The sequence below is a fragment of the Dunckerocampus dactyliophorus genome, chromosome 2 (assembly GCF_027744805.1).
Source record: "Dunckerocampus dactyliophorus isolate RoL2022-P2 chromosome 2, RoL_Ddac_1.1, whole genome shotgun sequence".
Taxonomy (NCBI): domain Eukaryota; kingdom Metazoa; phylum Chordata; class Actinopteri; order Syngnathiformes; family Syngnathidae; genus Dunckerocampus; species Dunckerocampus dactyliophorus.
This window is the reverse complement of record NC_072820.1, coordinates 14,467,110-14,487,605: the sequence shown is the minus strand read 5'-3', so window position 1 is coordinate 14,487,605 and position 20,496 is coordinate 14,467,110. Positions and strand designations below refer to the sequence as shown.

At 43.3% G+C, this 20,496-nt stretch overlaps 1 protein-coding gene across 8 annotated transcripts in view; it reads right to left on the bottom strand.

The window, feature by feature from the left end:
- LOC129177354 (zinc finger protein 521) overlaps positions 1 to 20,496 on the bottom strand; it is a 147,916-nt gene that overhangs the window by 44,056 nt on the left and 83,364 nt on the right. Inside the window, exon 7 of one of the 8 annotated variants that reach the window (XM_054768401.1) lies at positions 8,661 to 14,859. The exons of the other annotated variants lie outside the window; for them this stretch is intronic. Coding sequence (XP_054624376.1) covers positions 14,693 to 14,859 — 167 coding nt within the window. The 3' untranslated portion in view covers positions 8,661 to 14,692. Of the gene's footprint in view, positions 1 to 8,660; positions 14,860 to 20,496 lie in introns of those variants that run through there. 8 annotated transcript variants of the gene reach the window in all.

Genomic DNA, 20,496 nt, shown 5'->3' with positions numbered 1-20,496 from the left:
CTCCCCCTGCTACTAGACCAAGCCAAGATGACAGTTTTTCTGTGTCGACATAAACATGCGTAACGCCTGAATGGATGTTACAAAAGGTTTTAGCCCATTGGAACACTTTTTGGAGTTAGCAAACATTGGGGGCAAAAACAGGAGGATTTTATACCCACTGAAGGAATCCATTTCAGACTGATGGCTATTGGCTTGAACTACCCGTACACTGAACACCAAGAGTCCCAGCATAAATGATCCCACTTCCAACACCATTTGCCACAAGCCCACAATTATCCAGAATTGAGCTCAGGTCTTTTGGGTTGACACATCTGTACACTAAACACAAAAGAGCCAGATCATTTAGAAAACTGTAGTGACCAGCATAGTCAGGGTCCTAGCTAAAATGACCCCACTTATGACACCATTAGTCACAGTCTATTGGTTTGTTACACTCTTCAGTGGGAACTAAACCCAAACAAGCAAAAGAACATTCTTTCTGACAAGCAAAGTGCAGATTGAGGTGTGAATCTAAGAGAATCTCTTTCAAGTCTCCAAAGAGTGAGTGGCCTGAATGTAAAAAGTTAATTACTGTGACTCATTCCTGTCTTTTTTCTCTCTTGTGAACCTGAATGCAGCATTGTCAGGCTGAGGTATGTGGCTCTACTGGCTCTGTGGTCCACACAAAGGATCAGCAAAAGGGGAGCATTTGCAGAGAGGCCCCTTGGCTGGGCTCGCCGCATGGAACTCTGTACAATTAGCCAGCGCCTACGTTCTGCCGGCTTATAATTATCAGTGCTTGCCTTAATTGACTCCCTTAGCCTGCTGCAGAGGGAACGGTCCCACCACCAATACTGCAACCTTCCCCCCAACCTTCCTCGACGCAGGCCACCGAGCGCCATGCCAGGCTCTCCAAAGTCATTTAGAAAAGCACTCATATTTTCGGCACACACACAAAAAAGAGGGGAACATTTGGCGGCAGAGTATTCATCATCAGGTGTCTAGAGGTTTTCCTTAATAGAAAAGCTGAGTCCCACTGAGCGCGCTCCGTGTAGCGGCCAGCCACGCATGCTCAGGAGCAGCAAGCTGCCATTCACAGCGGGCCACAAGGCATTTGCATAATTTTATATAACACAAGCGCCCGCTCTGGAAATTTAATACACCTCAGCAAATACCAGACAGGCGTTTTGCATAATTTTTTCCCTTATACTCTACCTTGCGCCATGTTTCTCTCCTGTCTTGTCTTGCTGCCACTCTCCAATCCCACTACCAAGCTAGCACACTCTCTCATCGCCCCATGGTGCTGCTCTCACTTGGAGAGGGGAAGTTCATTACCTCAGCTAAATCAGAATTAGTCCCTTCATTTTGACGGGGCGAACTTCATTAGAAAGGCCCTTCCTTAATCCAGCAGGGAGAACTGATGAATCTACATGGGGGCAATAATTTGCCTCACACAGCACATTCAGCCACTTCCTTCCCGTGTTCCCTTTCGTTCTTTACTCTGTCTGTCCCGCTATACACTTACCCTGACATTTTTTTTATTAGACCAACAGCAAAAACCTGAGAAAGGCAAACACCTGCATATAATTAACTCATGGCGGGGTGGAGAGCATGACTTATGCCGTGTGGAATGTCCCGTCTCCACTAAAGTCTTCGGGGGCCTCTGGAGGAGGACTTGGCTGATGCTCAAACGCACACTGAACGACTATGGCATGGGATGGGCCCTGAGGGGGAGACCATTTTACTATTGCTGCATTCAAGAAAAGTGGGACTTCAAAATGTTCCAAATGAAAGTAAACAAAAACAATGGCTGATGACTTTGATTTTAAATTTTGTCTCAGCCTTCAAAGAACATGGTTGGGACCTCTCCTACTCCTAGAAAAACATAATTTCTAGAGCATACTTTGTGGAGCTTTATGCTGTACATTGTTTACTCGCTCACTGTTGGAACTTGGAACTGCCTTTGACGTAACTCAGGTTATCTTAGCAGGTCTGAAAAAGATGCTTTTCTTTATGCTGTTATGCCTCACCTGAAATCTTAAAAAAAAACTGTAATACAGCAATGAGTTTACCATAAATAATGGGATAAGTAACAATATGTAGTGTAACCAGTAAATACAAATAACATACAACATAGAGAAGGGCATTCTATTGTTTACTGTCAGAAGTCCTATTTCTGACTTTCCAATTTTCCGGAATGCGACATTTGCACAAGCAGCACCTGAGTCACCTGATTGTTGTTTTTGCTGGAAAATGTTTCCCAAGTGGTACAGACAGTTTTTGTTTAGTTTAAAGGAAATTCAAGATTTCTTGGGTTTTCTTGGGAGGATTCTTTTTCCAAACTAGACCAAGGGAGGAGATGGGAATGAGGACAGACAACCCCTAACTACCATACCGCAGAGTCTGGTGTCAAACAGATGTGAAGCTTGGCAAGTCTCCCCTTCCAAACAGAGACTCGTGCATTTTAAGGCAGTGTTGTCAACTCCGTCTTCCCCTTTTCACCATTCGCTGTTTCACCCCCGACAGTCCCACAGTCCCCACACTGGGCCCCTGCAGTCTCAGAGTCCTCATCACCTCCACACAGGAGTCTCCTGACTTGTAATCTCGTGCCTCGCTCGTGAAGCCCCCGCGTCGTTACCCCCCACTTCCTCAGCTGATGGCTAAATTGGAATGGCGCACCCTGCTGGTGCAGAGAGCTCGGAACACGCAGCAGGTACTCACGCGTTGAGGCAGCCCTCTCACAAGGTGTCTTACATATGGCGGACATGCACGCTGGCTGCAAACTGCAATATCCAATGTGAGGGCACACGCTGGGAATAAAAGTCGCAATCTCACGAAAAGCTTCTGTCAAATCAGAACCTTGTGAACACACACACACACACACACATATTTGTACAGAAGGAGCGATAGGAGTTCCTTGCATGTGTGGGTATTAATATTAGATTAAACATATAGATTTATATACAGTACATACATGTCATTGCACGTAAACCAACTGTAGCTTTAAGTGTGAGCTCTGGATTTTCAAAGGCGTCTGAAAGGATGGAGTTTTTGGAGTTCCCCCGACCCCCTCCACACAGACTACAGTGGGTGGGTGGACAAAAGAAGGCAGGTAAACTAATTACTTGGGGACTTGCTAGAAACAATTTCCTTCTGATTAAAGCTCAATTAACTGGTGTTAACACACAAAAAATACTGAAGTACAATCTCCACATGCTATTAGGCAGCAGTTGTTGTGACATCACAGCAGCAATGCTATAATGACCACATAAGTAAAGAGAAAAAATAAGGCTAGATTGGTGTCACAGACACACTGGATTTCCACATACTGTATGTGGCCAGAGCCGTTTTATTTACTCAGCTGCAGAAAGGACCTCGTGTCTATTAGGTGTAAGGCATCCATTAGGAGGGATGCATTTATTTTTACAAAGCCACTTTGAAATAAATGCAATAAATAAAAAAAAATGAACACAATTATTTTAAATGGTTATTTTTTTCATAATCAAATAAATGATACTCCATTAAAATATGTATTTCAGTGTATGTCCGTTTAAGACATAAAATAGTAAATGCAGAAAAAGAGGCGGAGGCAAACTAGGCGGAGTTAAATTTAGGTATTTGTACTTTATTTGTATTTTATTTCGCTTTTTTAAAAATGTTTTATTATACAGTGGGTAACGTTTTTATACTGACAGTCAACAATGTCACTGTAATTTAATTTTTGTTATTCCTCAGATGACATGGAATAAAACTAAAAAAACAAAGGATTGCATTATTGTATTTAATCTTGCACACATTAAAAGAAGCTGTGCACACAGGCATACATGCAGCTCACTCAAACGGAGTTCCTATGCATCCTATGTATCTATCTACAGTATGTACTCATAGATAGAGGCATCTCTAATGACGGGCAAACCTGTGACTGATTAAGAACATGCTGGGCTCAAAAACAGGCAAACATGCGATAACACAACTGTCATAAATGCCTCAAACACACAACACTGTAATCTCAAGTATTATGGACACAATGACCCACAATGATAGTTTGACTCGGGAGTGGATTATTTCTACTCTACTCACTTGCTGTGGGGAAAGTGTTTTGTTTTGAAATAAGTACAACTTGGAACTCAACCAGCGTCTTTATATTCAATTTTTATTTTTTAACATTAAAATGTCAGTAAAAAAAAAACACTCTTCTCCCCTCCCTCCTCTTTGTGTTCACTGCCATTTAATTTCCCTCCCATAAACACAATCTTAGGTGTGCCCGAGACGAGGAGGAAACAGTACTTAGCCCAGACTGGCCCAGAGTGGTATTTCCAGCAAGAGCTCTCCTGGCCTTGTGGAGAAAATACTTGTCCATTAAGACTGTCAGATGATGCTCTCAGAAAATGAGAGGCCGTATCTCTGGAGAGGTCTGCAGGGAGAGCACTAAGGCGAGAGTTGGAGGTGGGGGGTTAACAGAGACTGAGATGTACGGGGGTTAACGAAATCTGCAGCCTGACTGAGCTAGTAGATGTGGAGTTGTCAAATTATAGAAAATATAATCTAACCTACTTTGCTTCACAAAGAAATGTCGATTGAATTCCTGAGAGGATCATTAAAAAGGGGTATAGAATTACAATGCACTATTATTACAGCTCACAAGGGGGGAGACCTCAGTCATTAAGCCTCTAAGATGTCGCCTGTTTTGATGACTTTTATCAGCTACGCCTCCCTTACAAAAGTGACAAATCCTCGCTATTTTGTTGCCAATCTCCTTGCGCTTGTCATGTGTTTCCGAAAGATCACAAAACCCCCTTCAAACGCTCGTGTGATACGTCTTGAAAATTCACCAGGCTCCATTCCCCAATTGCATTTGCAGGATTAACTCGCGGAAGAAACGTCTCACATTTCTTAACCAGTGGCTGCGTCTGACATCAGAGCGGATGCGATGTCTGGCACGCTGGTATTGTCCAGGGGAGGGAACCCTCACTCTAACCGTCAGCGCCTCTCCAAGTGGGACAGAGATGATTAAAACACACCACGGCGGTGACTGACAGACTCCCCGTCGCCTCAAGAAGATGACAGAACGCTCCTCTAATTTTAACTCCAGACTATAACACATCGAGCTCCTCTGTCAAAACCCACAGAAAACAACCATGCTGAGATGCTTAAGTGCAATGAAAGTGATAACAAACTGAGCAGTGAAATAAAAAAAAACAACAATAGCAAGTAGGGAGTGGAAGGAGAGAGTAGGGGAGAAGGTGTTATGTCCCTCTGGTACACACAAACAGCTGGAACCTGTGAGCTTGTGACAACACCTTCAAACATTTCTGTTACTTTCACAGAAATAACTGATGCTGATGCTCTGGTGTGATGCTTCTGCAGGATCCTCATCCCAGTGCAAAAAAAAAAAGAAGCCTGCATTTGATATTTCCATAACAGGGATGTGGAGGAAGGTGGCACAAGTGTACCCTCATACCCTCAGACTGAAAATGAATAGGCAGCTGGGATGGGAGGCTCTCTTTATTGTCATGTTATACAGAGGGAGCTCTGGCTTGCGTACTAAATGATTCACAGAAAAACCGAATCTTTTACATCGGTGTCAGCAATTCAGCCGGGCGCCCTTGTGGGGGAATTCTTTTTGTGTGTTTTTATTGAAGTCTGTGCCGAGTGCGCCCAAAAGCTCTGACAGGGGGCCCCGAGGGCGCTTGTCTTCACCTTCAAATCATAAGATGGAGTGAAGAAACTCCCTCTGCGCTCTCAATTATACCGCTCAACACCCCCTCCCTCACCATCACCCAACAGACACACTCTCACGTTCACTCCTGCACACAATTCTGCCCTCCCCAGAAAAAAAATAAAACAGCAGCAAGGCAGAAAAGTCTTCAGTAATACACTCCCAGTGGAGGGCGCCACCATCACTTTGCTGCTGGATCAGATGACAGGCTCGGGTCCATTCCCTACAGGTCTGTCACACTTGGTGCTACAATGTGACAGTTAGTACTTCATCCCTGGGGATGTCCCTACCTTGCCTCCACCCCCACATGAGAGGCCCTTCCTCTGACCCATGGAATCTTTGTGGCTATGCCCCAATTACCAATTAATCATGGCTGTGTGGAAGCACATTACCATTACCATCTCAGCATCTTATGTACAGTAAATATTGACACTGCATGTAAAAGCTGGCATTTTTCTGCCCTTTTGTGTCAATTCCCACAATTTTCTACCTTCTGAGGTAGTAACAGTGCCGTAACAGAGGCAAGACGACAGGGGCGTCTCACTTCTCCTGCCCTGTTGTACGACAAATATGTTATACATTATCATGCGGCTAATTAGCTGATAATAGCATGCCATTTCATTGTATCGATACACACAGCAGTATCCCATTTAGTTGGGTTCTGTGTACAAACCAAAGGTGGATAAATGCTGGATCTACTGTGTGCCAGCTGGATCCTGTGTTTGTGTATTTCCTGAACACTACCTCATCTCCAACGGTACCAACTAAACATTGTCAAGTGTTGTCTTTAACATGTAGCTAAATCATTCTGTGTAAAAGAGTAAGGTGTATAAAAATGCTGGATCTACTGTTATGGCTGCAATGCTCCAGTTGAATCCTGTTTTGAGTGCTTTTCCATACAATGCCAAACAACAAAAAATGGATAAATGTCTTTAACATGCTGCAAAAGTGTTGCTGCACCTTTTCTTACTTTAGAAAGTGGTGAATAAATACTTTGATTCATGGCTGGATTATTAACACAAAACAGAGTTCCGTTCTGATAAAAACACGTAAATGCCAAGCTAATTAAGTTTCGAGAGTATTCTATACTTTTTGGAGGTTCAATGTAGAGGTGCTGGGAAGGAGCAGAAGGGGAGCGAAGGATGTGGTGTCATTTAATAGATGGGCACAGCTGTACAAACATGAATATCAAGAAATTTCTGCCTGCTTGATGAAATTGGCTTTGCATGAATGGTCCCCGTTTCCTCATGGAGCCAAAATGGACCATTTTCCACATGTCTGGATGAAGATGACAACCCTCATATGACTGACAGTGCAAAACATTAGTATGGCCTAATTTGACTTTGCCTGTAAGACTTCATCCAAGCCCAGCTGCCTGCCCGACCTGTCAGAAGCATCCTTTCCAAAAATGCCCAAACAAAATAAAGCAGCCACCGCTGGCAAGGTCAGGAGGGGCAGCTACTGTGGGTGCTTGGACTCTGGCGGGCCCTCGAAAATGGTGGAGAAAAAAAGGGCAGTGAATAGAATGGAACCTTTTCAAAGTGAAATCTCCAGCTGACGGCTTAGAGCTCCACACCCCACAGTTTGTTCCTCTTGCTGCTGTCAGACACTCGGCCTGAGCCATTTGGAAGGATTAGGAAAATAAAAAAAAATGCGGAGGAAGAAAAGACAGTACTGCGAGGCCTGAGTGACGGCTCCAAGACCCCTCTGAGAGTGATAAACCTTTTGACCTTGACGGCCCCCCCCCGTGGTGACCCCTGACCTTTGGCTGTGTACAACAGACCCGACGACGCAGGAGAGTTTTCAGGCCAAAAAGAAAAAATCCTCCACATTTGACCTATAACTGTCCTGATGGCCTGGACTTTGAAACCAAAACATTTACCGTTACTACAACTGCTTTTACAGGATTTTTCCGCCCTTTTTCGGGGCACTATTCTGTATAAATGGCACCGACATGGAATGGGGGACCAAATTGTTCCAGCACTATTCCACCTGTGGAGGTAGTAACTTAGGTGGGACAGCACTTGGGCAACTATTGTGTTGCAACCAATGTCAGCTGTTACATGACAACGTTCATTGAGCTGTCCCAGTTGCTGCCTACAACGAAAGTGGATAAAAAATAGTAGTATAGTACTACATTTATAAAATGCCGGATCCACTGTTACAGCTCTGATGCTCCCATTTATTTGTGTTTTCTGCTCTCTCCGCACAGCCTCATCTGTGTAGTCACAACAAAAATTTGATGAATTATGCCTTTTAGGAAGTTGTTTTCTCCATTTTTCTCAAATAGCGGTGCCTCCCCTGACTGCAGAAAGTCTTGGATGGCTTATTGAATAGCTTTCCCAGGCTTAAAAAGGCCCAGGGATGTATGCAGGTAAAAAAATCAAGTGTCAAGGGTGCAAAAGCTTCCTAATGGCATGCCATTGTACCGGCAATACCCTGCTGTCTCTGTGTTCTGTGTGAAAAGCAACCATGGATTATTGCACGTTTTAGCTTTACGGCTCTAACGAGGCTATTTTCCAAAATTTCTGTGTATGAGGGGCTTCTGCTTTGTTGTTTAGTCTCTGTGGCACTAGATGGTGTTACTCTTGGAAAGACAATGTACAGATGCAGAGATTTGTGATGAATGTAATTGTCTTCTTATGCTGAATAATTCAGCTGAGCTTGATAATGCAAATTGTGCTTTATAGCACAATAAAGTCATCCTCTATTACCTATTCAAATCCCGTGCAATCTGTACTAGCAGATGAGCAGTGAAACAGCTACAGAAGAAATAAATGACTACAAAGTACTGTGTATATTCTTAGCAGAGGCACAATGACACATCCATGTTCTCCGCTACACAACGGGCACTGGCTCCCTCCAAGGTCGCGCCAGTCCATGCCAGTCATTCCTCCAATCCATTTTCCCTCCCCAGGCTCCCTCCCTTCCCCCATGTTGTTGGCCCAGTGATTCAGTGCCTTGCATTAAGAGCAATTCACCTGCCTCCGGCATCCCAGCGGCACAGCTCCCCCGAGGAAACCAGGTGGAGCATAAAAAAAAAGTTCCACATATGGTAAAGTCAAGCTGCTCGGAGGCTGCTGAGTGTCTGCTGTGGGGATAGAAGCTCCTAAAAGGCCCAGCTGGTACTTGGAAAAGAGCTTGTGCATTACTACACCTCCGTGTCTGTTTGGGCTCCCCTTTGGAAAGTGTTGGCCGGCGCACATGACCGGCCATTTTAGATTCCTCCCTCTACCCTGCCACATCCCTCGCTCCCTCTCGCTTTCCAACTGGTTCTGTATCCAATTGAACATTTGGTCCTCCACTGCTGGTTAATCAAATTCCTCCATCTGGCCCCCATGGTCCCTGTGGAACTCAAAAGGTGCAGCCTGAGCCTGGGTCCAAGCACAGTTTTTAGGGGGAGAGAGGGAGAGCGATAGAAGGAGGAGAACTAGGAGACAAGGGCTGCCTACCTAACTTACATGGCACAGTCAACGAGATCAGGTAGTGAGCATGAGGCCAAGCCTGGTCGTTTTGGGCAAACAGGAACAGCTTGGGACTAAGTACCAGAAGCCTGCTGTTCTTATTGAGCTCCGGGAATGGCGGCGGGATCATATGACAGTAGGAGGGTTTTATGAGCTAATACCTTCATATACACTGCAGAATACAGAATAGAGTTGGGCCTAAATACTGCTGGCTACAGCAGATGGGATGGAGGAGCCCCAACGTTATTGAGTAGCCATGACAATAGAGGGCGCTGCTTGCGGAAAAAAATACACAAGTGCATAAAAACATGTTACAGAATAAATACATTTGCAAGAGTCTAGTTGTTGTCTTTTTAAGCAGTTTCTTTGAGTTTAGGTATAAATACTGTCGGCTAAAGCAGATGTGAAAGTGCATCCTGTTGTTGTTTAGTTTCCATGACACTAGAGGGAGCATAAGCGCACAGAAACAGGCCATGGAATGAAGCCATTAATGTTAAATCCAGTTGTTGTGGTATTATACCGTTTCCTTGAGTTCAAAGTAGGAGCGCATCAGTAACTAAGCAGCGGTCTCAGCCTGTACTCTGATCAAAAGCGCTATCTTAAGATATAACACAAAGCCGGCAGGGATCTTACTATTCCCTCGAGAGTTTTTGTGCAAACCATGACAAAATATCTCCTTAACCACATATTAATCAAAAGAGACTGTTTGAAAAACGTCCACGCCACGCTATGTTAAACACCTTTTTAAGCACAGTCACCTCCGTAAAATGCTTGCCTTATGATGGCGAGCCAACCAGCTTATCGCACATATTCTTTGATTCGGGAGAACCTGAGAGGTCACAGATGAGTCACTGAAACACAAAAGCGTCTCTAAAGTGTTAGCTCTGCCTGCCCATAATATGTAGCACATGATTTCTATTCATGTCCAAGCATCCTCTCCCCTGCCAGGTGGCAAAACATGTGTCAATAATTAAACTGCTTTTACATAACAGGCTACAAGAACACAATGCAATTTGCTCCCCATATTTCATTGGGCCTTTACGAAAGCACATGAGAGAGCGTAATTAATCAAACCACTGGAATATGTGAACGGCAATTTCCACTTAATGGCACTTACAGGGATTGCGTCCCTTAAGCACCCTGTTCTGTCTACCAAACGAGCGGGATTCATTTTCATCTTTCATAGTTCAGACGATAAAACCTGGTGCGGATGTTAAACAGCACAGTTTGACATTAGGGTGTCTGCAACGCAACTGAGGCAATGTATAGAAATGCCATTATTAGACTGGTGAACTATCTTTTTTGAAATGTACTTTCACAACAAACCAGAGAGTATGTCGACTCAACCAAAGGAGTCTAACCACCACCCACCAGGGACAGGAACAGGATCATTCATTGCTTTTAGTAGATTCTCCTGGTCTAAATGGCACCCATGTCCCAAAAAGTGTTTGTCTCTCTCGCTCTCTCTCTCTTCTACTTCCCTCTGCCTCTCCAAAGACTTCTCTAAGTGCAGCATCTTGTTTCAGTAATTCAGCCAGGACAGAGACAGTGGAGAGTGGAGAGTCATCGATTTCTCTCTCATTTGGTTCCTCCCAGACTTGCTGTAAGGCCTCTTTGGGGAGGTCTGGACTATTGGACTATGCTATAAGCCAGTGTCATTGCATCTATAAGGTCAGCACTACGCAATCGTTTTCATTTTGGCTTCTTATTGCTGTTTGGAACTCAACAGACACACACAGCCCTCACTGTTCATGTCACCATATACAAGAGAATAGCAGTCACGATCTCTCCAATCATCCTTGCATGTATCTGTCATTCAATCCATATGTCCGATCATCCATCAATCAATTAGCTATACCTGTACAAATCAGTCCTGCAACCACTGATACATTAGTCTCATCTGTCCATCCATTAATCTCAGTCTATAAATCAATCAGCCATAAATTACAGTCTATGCATTATATGCATTCATTTACCCATTAATACTGTCCATCCATCCTCATTCCGTACATCCATACCTTTACCCATCCATGCATCCATCTACAGTATATTACTAAACTCATTACAGTATATCAGTCCATCCTAGTCAATTAATACCTCTTTTCATCCGTCCATACACCAGTTGCCATCATTTATGCACGTATATATACATGCAGACATGCACACATACACACCTACAGAGACACCTGTACACGCGTAAATAAACACACTCACAGTGCATAACTACTTCCCCACATAACTCACTGATTTATCCATGGTGTTATAATGTTGTTGGTTTTATTACAGCGATGGTGATGACAATAAGATTATAATTATTGCAATTGTGTGCATTACAGTTATTGTTATTCTGTTGACTATCATGGTTACGAAATATTTTCATTACTATTACGAGCAACAATAAGTATGACTGTTTCAATTTAGCATTATCACTGCGGTTGTTGGTGATATTATTTTGTCCTCTCCGTTATGGTCTTTATGGCTGTCATTGACATTTGCTGATGTAGTCCTGTTTGTTTCTGTTGTTTTTGTCATTGTTGCGATTGTTGTTGCTGTTGTTCCTGTCTCTCTCTGCCCCCCCCCCACTCCCCCATAATTTTGCATAACAACAAAATATCAAATTAAGTTAAAAATAAAATCTATATGACAGGGGAAGAGTATCTTACACTTTTCCCTGGCAGAGAAAATCGGTTTAGCATTTAGATCAACAATACTATCTGCCCTAATGGCTGGACAGGACAAAAACATACAAATTGTCAGCATCTCAGTCCATCCATCACCAGTCTCTCTGTCTATCATCCATTCACCTACCCATCTTCTGACTGTGTTTACATATATACAATTCCATAATGTAAATACAAAGTATGTATACACCTGTGTGCATAGAATACAACCTTAATATAACCTTGGTTTGTCATCTTTATCGAGTTGTGTCTACAGTATTTGGTGGAGGACTTGGAGGACTTCTGAAGCAAATGACTTGAGTTTCATCCTCCTTCCTTTCAGCCACCTTAGCTGACCTCATCAAGTGAGTTTGCGGTAGGTCTCGCCACCATCTCGGCTTCCTGTTGGCTCCAGTTAGTATCTCCTCTGCATTGGCGCCCTTTAGGGCTCCTAATAATTCATTTTGCTCCGACTCCAAGCCAGCCTGCTAAATTCTTAATAACAGTCAGCAACTCTCAGGCTGAGCTTCCATTCATTAACATCTTATTGAGATATTCTTTAGCACAAAACCAATTAAAAATGCAACACAGCTACCTGCAGATCTTGGGTGTGCGTTATTTACGAAATAGAGGCCAATCCCTGGTGCCATTAGAGGAGCGAGGCAGGTGAAATACAAACAAGACAAATCTATCTATTGTTTATCATCTCCTCAGGCTTTTTTTACCCACAGGGAAGAATAAGAGAGGGAGGGGAAGAGGTCATTAAAATTACCATCCAATCCTTTATCAGAGTCAGATGCCAGTGCTAAGACACGCCACGGCAAATTCCACACTACACCGTATATCACATTAGCATAACGCCCAAAAGAGCTAACCTTTGTTCAGTTCTATTTGGTTTAAAGAGAGGAAACGGTCTCAGTGAGTCACCAGTTCACTTTTGTTTGTCTTGTCGGCCTTGTGACTGCTCTCACTAAAGATATTCAAAAAATAAATCCATCAGGGGATGCAAGCAGTGTTAAAACATCCTAGAGAGAATCTGGAGAGCATTAGAAAATACATAATATACAATAATTAACAAACAACAAATATATCTCCTTCACATTTGTGCATATGATGTCTTACATCCTTCGAGTCAATGTGTTGACAAACAACCAAAGGACATGAGCAGCAGTGGGAGACTCCAATAGGTCAGCTGGCTGGACATGAGAGAACTTGTGCTTACGGAATGGGAAAGTGCAACTGAACTGAGGAGGAGGGCTTTACGCCAGTGTCTTCAGTCGGGCAGACATACAGCATGAAAACGTAGAATCGGAGAAGAAGACAGCTAAATAGTAGGAAAGAGGAAGACAGAAAAGAGAGAGAGGAAGAAAGATCTGTGATCCCCCCTACCTCCCTCTCGAGACCTCCCTTGATGCCAAGCATTCATCATTCAGCCTCTAATATCAGTTATTCCGTGGCTCCTCTGCTTACAGCAGAATTAATTTCTGCTTTAATTACTCTCATTGGCGGAATGCTGATGAAGGAGAGGGACGAGGCATTCTGGGACTCGGGCCTCATTCCGCCGCTTTAATTTGAATGAATTCCACACGGAGACTCTGGCAAACAACTGGCAGCCAAGCCCCAGGAGCCACTGTGGGACCACGCGCGGGAGCTGCTGCTGCCATGGCCCCCACCATGCTGGCTGTTACCTTGTGTGCGCCTGTATGCTCCCCTCTCTTTTGGTGCATGATGACTGTGTCACACAGGAACACACAGGAGGAGGAAAAGCAATGACAGATAGATTGAGCAGTTTGCATTGTTTGTTAGGGGCATCTGCATCAATGTCATTAGATACGGAACGAGAAAGTAGTATTATGGACATATCCTGCAGCATACACATAAATACTTAATATCCGGAACATCATCCTCACTCCTAGCCCATTCATCATAAAAGAAATAGTATGAAAACAAAAAAGCATATGAATAGCATAAGGTTTCTTGAAGTGAGATGTTCATAGCCTGGTTTGCATAATGAAAACAAGTGCAGAATAGCCAAGGAGCAGACAGAGGGGCCATAATTGACTGCTTGCTAGTTGCAGAGTGGAGCATATTGGCTGCATCAGGTTTTTGATTGATTATGAGGGTCTTGCATACCAATTCACTTGATTAAATGTAAGCATGGATTTTGTTTTTCCTGAATCCTAATGAAATGCAAAGACGTGAGGATGCAGAGCCAGGCTGAATTTGGAGCACCACTCTTTAAATACTTTGTTAAAAGAAAATAGAGGTATTTTGATGAATAACAAAACAAACTGGGGTTAGTCCGGTTTTGCTAAACAGCCCAAAATCGAGCCAATATTACCATTGGAAAAAGCATTTTCCCTATACACCAGACTAGCCTAAGATATACATTTAATGGCTACAACATCAGAATAAGCTCCAATACAAGAGCTCTGTTGAAAATTAGAGCTGCATCATTAGGTACACTGGTAAAATCTAATAAGATGCAATATATGAGCTTTCTCAGAGCCTGGGGTTGGAGGACAGAGGGGTGGCCACTCTGGTGGCAAAATTTTGAGGGTGGGCAAAATTTGAAAAGAAAATTTAAAAAATAGAAGTAACAGTGGCCAAAATTAATAATAATAATAATAACAAGGTGGTAGTTACAATCTAATCAACAACAATACTGGGCAGTCGTGATCATAATTAAGAAAAAATATATACTGTAATTTCAGAGTTCAACAGTGTTTTAGTATCAACTGTCGTGACCCCCCCAGCCACACACTGGATCACATAGGACTGTGCAGGTGTACCTAGTATTGTGGATCATTAGTGTGTTTTGATACTATAAATACGTTTTGAAAGCAAACTGAATGCATTATACCGTTCATTCAGTGGCTTCTACTTCCAGGGACCTCGGCAGGCATGACCTTTAGTGACCCTGAAATCTCCGGACAGGTGGGCGATGGCCTACGTGTGCTGTCCGTTTTTTGGCAGCTGCTCTCTCCCCTCGGCAGTGTGGAGCTCGGGTGCATGATGAGCAGCTGGGTCACAAACACTAAGCACATTAATATCTTCTTAATGATAATAATCATTATGGCATAAGCACCTTCTTCCCCCGATGCGGGACGGCTCACGAAAATGTGCCATAAAGTAGCATCGTCGTTAAGATATTAAAAAAAAAACAACAACACAAAACAAGAGATGGAATGACTCTTAATGGGCAGCAACTTACAGCCACAGTGATAATGCAGACGCTAATGTAATAATGTGATAATGAGATATAGCAAAGACATTAGGGAGACCAAAAGCTGGGTGAATGAATAAATAATACCTGCATTTAAAAGTGGGGATGACACAGTTACACACTGCAGATGTTCATTCGATTACATGTAAATATGGACCTGATTCTATATGTTTTAATTAGTACAAACCCTAAGATGGATTTCCTAATGATCCAAAGCCATTTCCACTCAAGCACTTTGACACCTTTTGGAGTCCACAGACTATTTTCACCCTACACGCGCCTCATTTAACGCAACTGTCAGCATTCACCTATCATAGGCCATTATGCGTCTCATCCGCGTTCATTATTGAAGCTAATGATCTGTTGTCCTCCCTGCACCCCCACTCAAGGAAGACTACATTAAAAGTCTCTTACGAACTTAATTAGTAATTATAAATGTTAAAGATTAATCAGTCAGTGAGTGGCTTAAGGTTGGTGTCTCCAGACGGTGGGACAAATGTGGAGACAAAAGAGTCCACGTCGGCTCAGTGGAAATAGAACAAGGCAAAAGAATGACGAGTGAGAATGACATCATGTGGAAAAAACAACATGTATTAAAGCACTCAAATTCTCAGATTCTCAAACTGGAGTACAAGTACCACTGGTAGTACACGGGCTCCATAAAGTGGTACAGAGGAACACTAGAGATGATTAAAAAAATAAAGAAAGAAATAAAAATTAGATGGGAAACATTTTGTATATACCGTAAATTCTGGTGTATAAGCCGGTACTTTTTTCGTACACTTTGAACCCTGCGGCTTATCCTGCGGTGCAAATCTATGGCTACATTTTAAGCTCGTGACATATCCTTTACTTCAGAACTACTACTAATTGTTTAAATACTGTGCGGCTCGCAGTCAGTGAGGAAATTGTAGCTCAGCAGGAGTCAATCACAAACTATCAGTGCACTCACAACAAGTGTGCATGAGTAACGAATGCCAACGCGTGGGGTTGTGAGAGTACGCTGGTCAAACCTCACGACCGGATGCCTTAAAGAATGAGCAGCACAATTAATTGACAGCCTCTTCCTTTTAGCTCACTGGCTAATGCTGCTCGGTTTACCTATCAATGAGTGGACTAATATGGTCGCCGGTTCGAGCCTGCCGTGTTCAGGGCTCTCAGGTACTGCAGGGAGGACCACTGTGCAGGCATACTTTGAAATAAATTACAGTGGTACCTCGGTTAACGTCCACCCTGGCTCAGCAGTTTGTTTGCATCTCAAAAAGAAGGGACATTCCTCTGAGGACAATGACGGCCAAATTCTGGATCGGGAGGACTGCTGGTTTGAAAGAGGTGTAAAAGAAACCATTCATGTCAAACTAGACAAGCCCTCCCTAAACAGAGAAGGAGGTCTGCGCCACCACTTCTTGTCTGCTTATAAGAATGCCCTTACGTCTCTCCCCCAAAGACTGTCTAATTCAACGGGAACAATGGCCACTAACAAGTTTTTTTGCCACCAGGCAGGTGAATGACCGTCCTGCATAGGTCGTTCACCTGCCACATCCAGGCCGAACCACAATAACAACAACAAAACTGTTGTGACCAACCCCCACACCCACCAGGGTCATAAATAGGGAAATTCTACACCTACAGTTTTTTTAATTAAGACGCCTTATGGACAATAGGTGAAACATCTTTAACAAACAAGAGTCCAGTTGTTCCGATTCAACCATTATGGATTACCATGACCTGGATGACTGAGAATCTACACAGGCATCCAGGATACTGTAAATGTTTAACTCACCTGATACACCTGCCACAAGCCAATTACCTGAGAGTAGGTCATCATAATGGCAAGCGGACATAGCAAAACATTTTTAGATGGTACTGGGTGTAAGAAGTTAGCGAACCACTCTATTAAGGAAATACTGTGCGAGTCTCACTTTATTCCTGCACCTAAATATGGAATTTTGCTTCCACTCTCCAGCCTGAAATTGCCAACTGTAGTGGAAAATAATAGAACAGGAAGTAACATATAACACGGTAACTCAGGATGCATGCAGTGCTCACATTATCGCTTCCTAACAAGATCAAAATAGATCTACTTAATTAAACCCAGAGTGTACACTAATTCCTGTCTATATTGGCACCTCTTTGACAATTCCACATCAGCAGCAACAGCACCGTGCACTCCAGCAAACATATAAGCATAAGCTATTGACATTAAACCTTAATAACTAATAAGGCTTTCATCCAGGGAGTTTCCTGTGTGATTTCCATTCATTTGGGAGGCGTCGGAGGGGAGGGGATGCATAACCCTGGACCATCTCCCTCTTTTCCGGAGCACATGGATGCTCAAGCTGGGGGGATTCAAGAGGAAAACAAGCAGGAACCTTAGCTGTGCTGAGTTGTGGAATGCTGAAGGTACAGGTTCCTGCATGAACTTCAACAATAAAAGCTAATGACAAAACACAATATATTTTAAAGCAGCGGTAAGTCATTATTGTATTTTTTTTGCTCCCATCTCTAACAGTTGCCATCACAGTATGGGAAGGGTCCTGGCTGGTCCATCACTCAGATAAACCACTAAAGTAGATGACCTACAGTTGTTACGGCAATGACAGCCATGCCATCCTACAATTTACAAGCCAGTGAAGCATCAACATTAATTTAGAAGTTGATCATTTAAGATGTAAATTTTACATGTGCTTGCTTTAAACTTAGATAGAGGAGGGAAAGGGAAGCATTTATTTTAAACAATACCGAACACAATGTCTGATTATTTTGGTGTAGGCCAAAGTTTACAGCAGACAAGCATGACACACGAATCTGAGCTCTGAGCACTGATGAAAAGGCTTCTTGAGACGTCATCTGTACTTCTGTGAAGAAGGTGTCGGACGTTTCGCTCCTCATCCGAAGAGCTTCGTCAGCAAACTAATAAGTGCTGGTAGCTTAGGCCTTAAATACAGTAAGAGTGGGCGGAATTGGTGTGCGAACACCCTCCTCCTATTGGTTCGTTACACTAAGCCTGGGCGGAGTAGTGGTATAATCCTATCCTGTTATTAACACCTCCGATAAAAGGGAAGTGTCGCTCCCTGAATTGGGTATGAACGACTCTGATACTGGCTTGTTAGCATCTATTGTTCTGGCTCGGCCCTGGCTTCACCTCATTTGCAAGACTAAGAGCTGTGGGTTTTGGTCTCAGTAACCTGCTGAACACAGGGTCCAAATTAAACCTCAAACCACCATTCCGATTCAATGATGGGTTCTGTTGTTTGACAAAAATAGCTTCCTTAACTCCTCTTTCAAACCATCTGTTTTCTTTGGCCAAAATCTTTACCTCGCTGTCCTGAAAAGAGTGATTGGTCGCTTTCAGGTGTAGATGTACTGCCTTAACACCACATATTTTCAGTTTAGAGGGAAATTCTACAGACAAATTCATGGTTGTGCTATGGGCTCACCAGTCTCACCTATAGTGGCGAATCTGTACATGGAAGAGATGGAGAAACAGGCTCTCACATCCTTCTCAGGGACAAAACCAAGGCACTGGTTTAGATACGTGGATGACACCTTTGTCATAATCAAAAAACAAGAAATTCAGTCTTTCACAGATCACATCAATGCGGTGGACACCAATGTCAAATTTACTCGCGAGGACACTAAAGAGAACCAACTAGCCTTCTTAGACTGCAAGGTAATTATAGGAAAGGACAGACAGCTACTTACTGAGGTCTTTAGAAAGGCCACACACACTGACCAATACCTGCTTTTTGAATCAAACCATCCACTACAACATAAACTAGGGGTTATTAGGACCCTCCAACATAGAGCGGAACAAATACCAACTAGTGCTGAGGGAAAGAAAAAGGAGACACAACATGTCCAGAGAGCGCTCTCAACCTGTGGGTACCCACGGTGGGCTTTTAACAAATGTCAAAAGAAGAGAGTAGGGAAAGAAACCCAAAAGCCCACAGAAGCAAAAAGGAGAGGAGTGGTAGTCCCTTATGTAGCGGGGGTCTCCGAAAAACTCCAGAGGATCTTATGGCAACACAAAATTCCTACCTATTTCAAACCAGTAAATACCCTGAGACAAAAATTAGTGCATCCTAAAGACAAGGCTCCAAACCAGAAACAGAGCAATGTGGTCTATTCCATCCACTGTAAAGAGGAGGAATGCAAAGTGCACTACATTGGGGAAACTAAGCAAATGCTCCAAAAAAGGCTTTATCAACATCGCAGGGACAATTCTAGTGGTCCTCAATCAGCAGTACATCTACACCTGAAAGCAACCAATCACTCGTTTCAGGACAGCGATTTTGGCCAAAGAAAACAGATGGTTTGAAAGAGGAGTAAAGGAAGCTATTTTTGTCAAACAACAGAACCCATCATTGAATCGGAATGGTGGTTTGAGGTTTAATTTGGACCCTGTGTTCAGCAGGTTACTGAGACCAAAACCCACAGCTCTTAGTCTTGCAAATGAGGTGAAGCCAGGGCCGAGCCAGAACAATAGATGCTAACAAGCCAGTATCAGAGTCGTTCATACCCAATTCAGGGAGCGACACTTCCCTTTTATCGGAGGTGTTAATAACAGGATAGGATTATACCACTACTCCGCCCAGGCTTAGTGTAACGAACCAATAGGAGGAGGGTGTTCGCACACCAATTCCGCCCACTCTTACTGTATTTAAGGCCTAAGCTACCAGCACTTATTAGTTCGCTGACGAAGCTCTTCGGATGAGGAGCGAAACGTCCGACACCTTCTTCACAGAAGTACAGATGACGTCTCAAGAAGCCTTTTCCTCGATTGACAACTCCTGTACGACTGAGAGCCTACACAGACGCTCTGAGCACTGATGCTTGAGAAAAGATAAGAGATGTCTTGGCTGGCCCCCCAATGCTGTCACCAAAGTATGTAATGCAAAATTGCCATGACAACGAAAGAGATGTTATTTATCGCACTGGCACTGTTCAAACAAGTCTGAATAGTTAAGTCAACATTAATGCTACTGCTAACACAGCATGCAAACTGGTCCACAAACGTTATCACCTATAAAAGGAGATGACAAGTTCTCGCCATAGCACCAACAAAGATGCTACTGTCATTATTACATCTCTGCCACTGCTCAAACACCTTTGAAAAGTAAAGTTAGCATTGCTGCTCGTGCTAACACCGCATGTGAGATGTCCTGGCTGGTCCACCAACGTTGCACAATTGTAAATCACTAAAGTAGTTGATGTGGAGTCGCCATGACACACAGCAGGCGCAGTGGGTCATCAATACGACGATGGTACGGTAAGTGTTTTTTGTAATGTAAGGCATCTCCATATGGTAGCTGTAAATACAAATGGAAGGGAAATATTTGAAAAGACATAATCAAACAAAAACATCAGCTAGTCATTTCAGTGGTCTGCAAAGTGTGTACTTGCAGTACAAACTACTGTGAACAGTAATGTCAGCACTGATTCTAG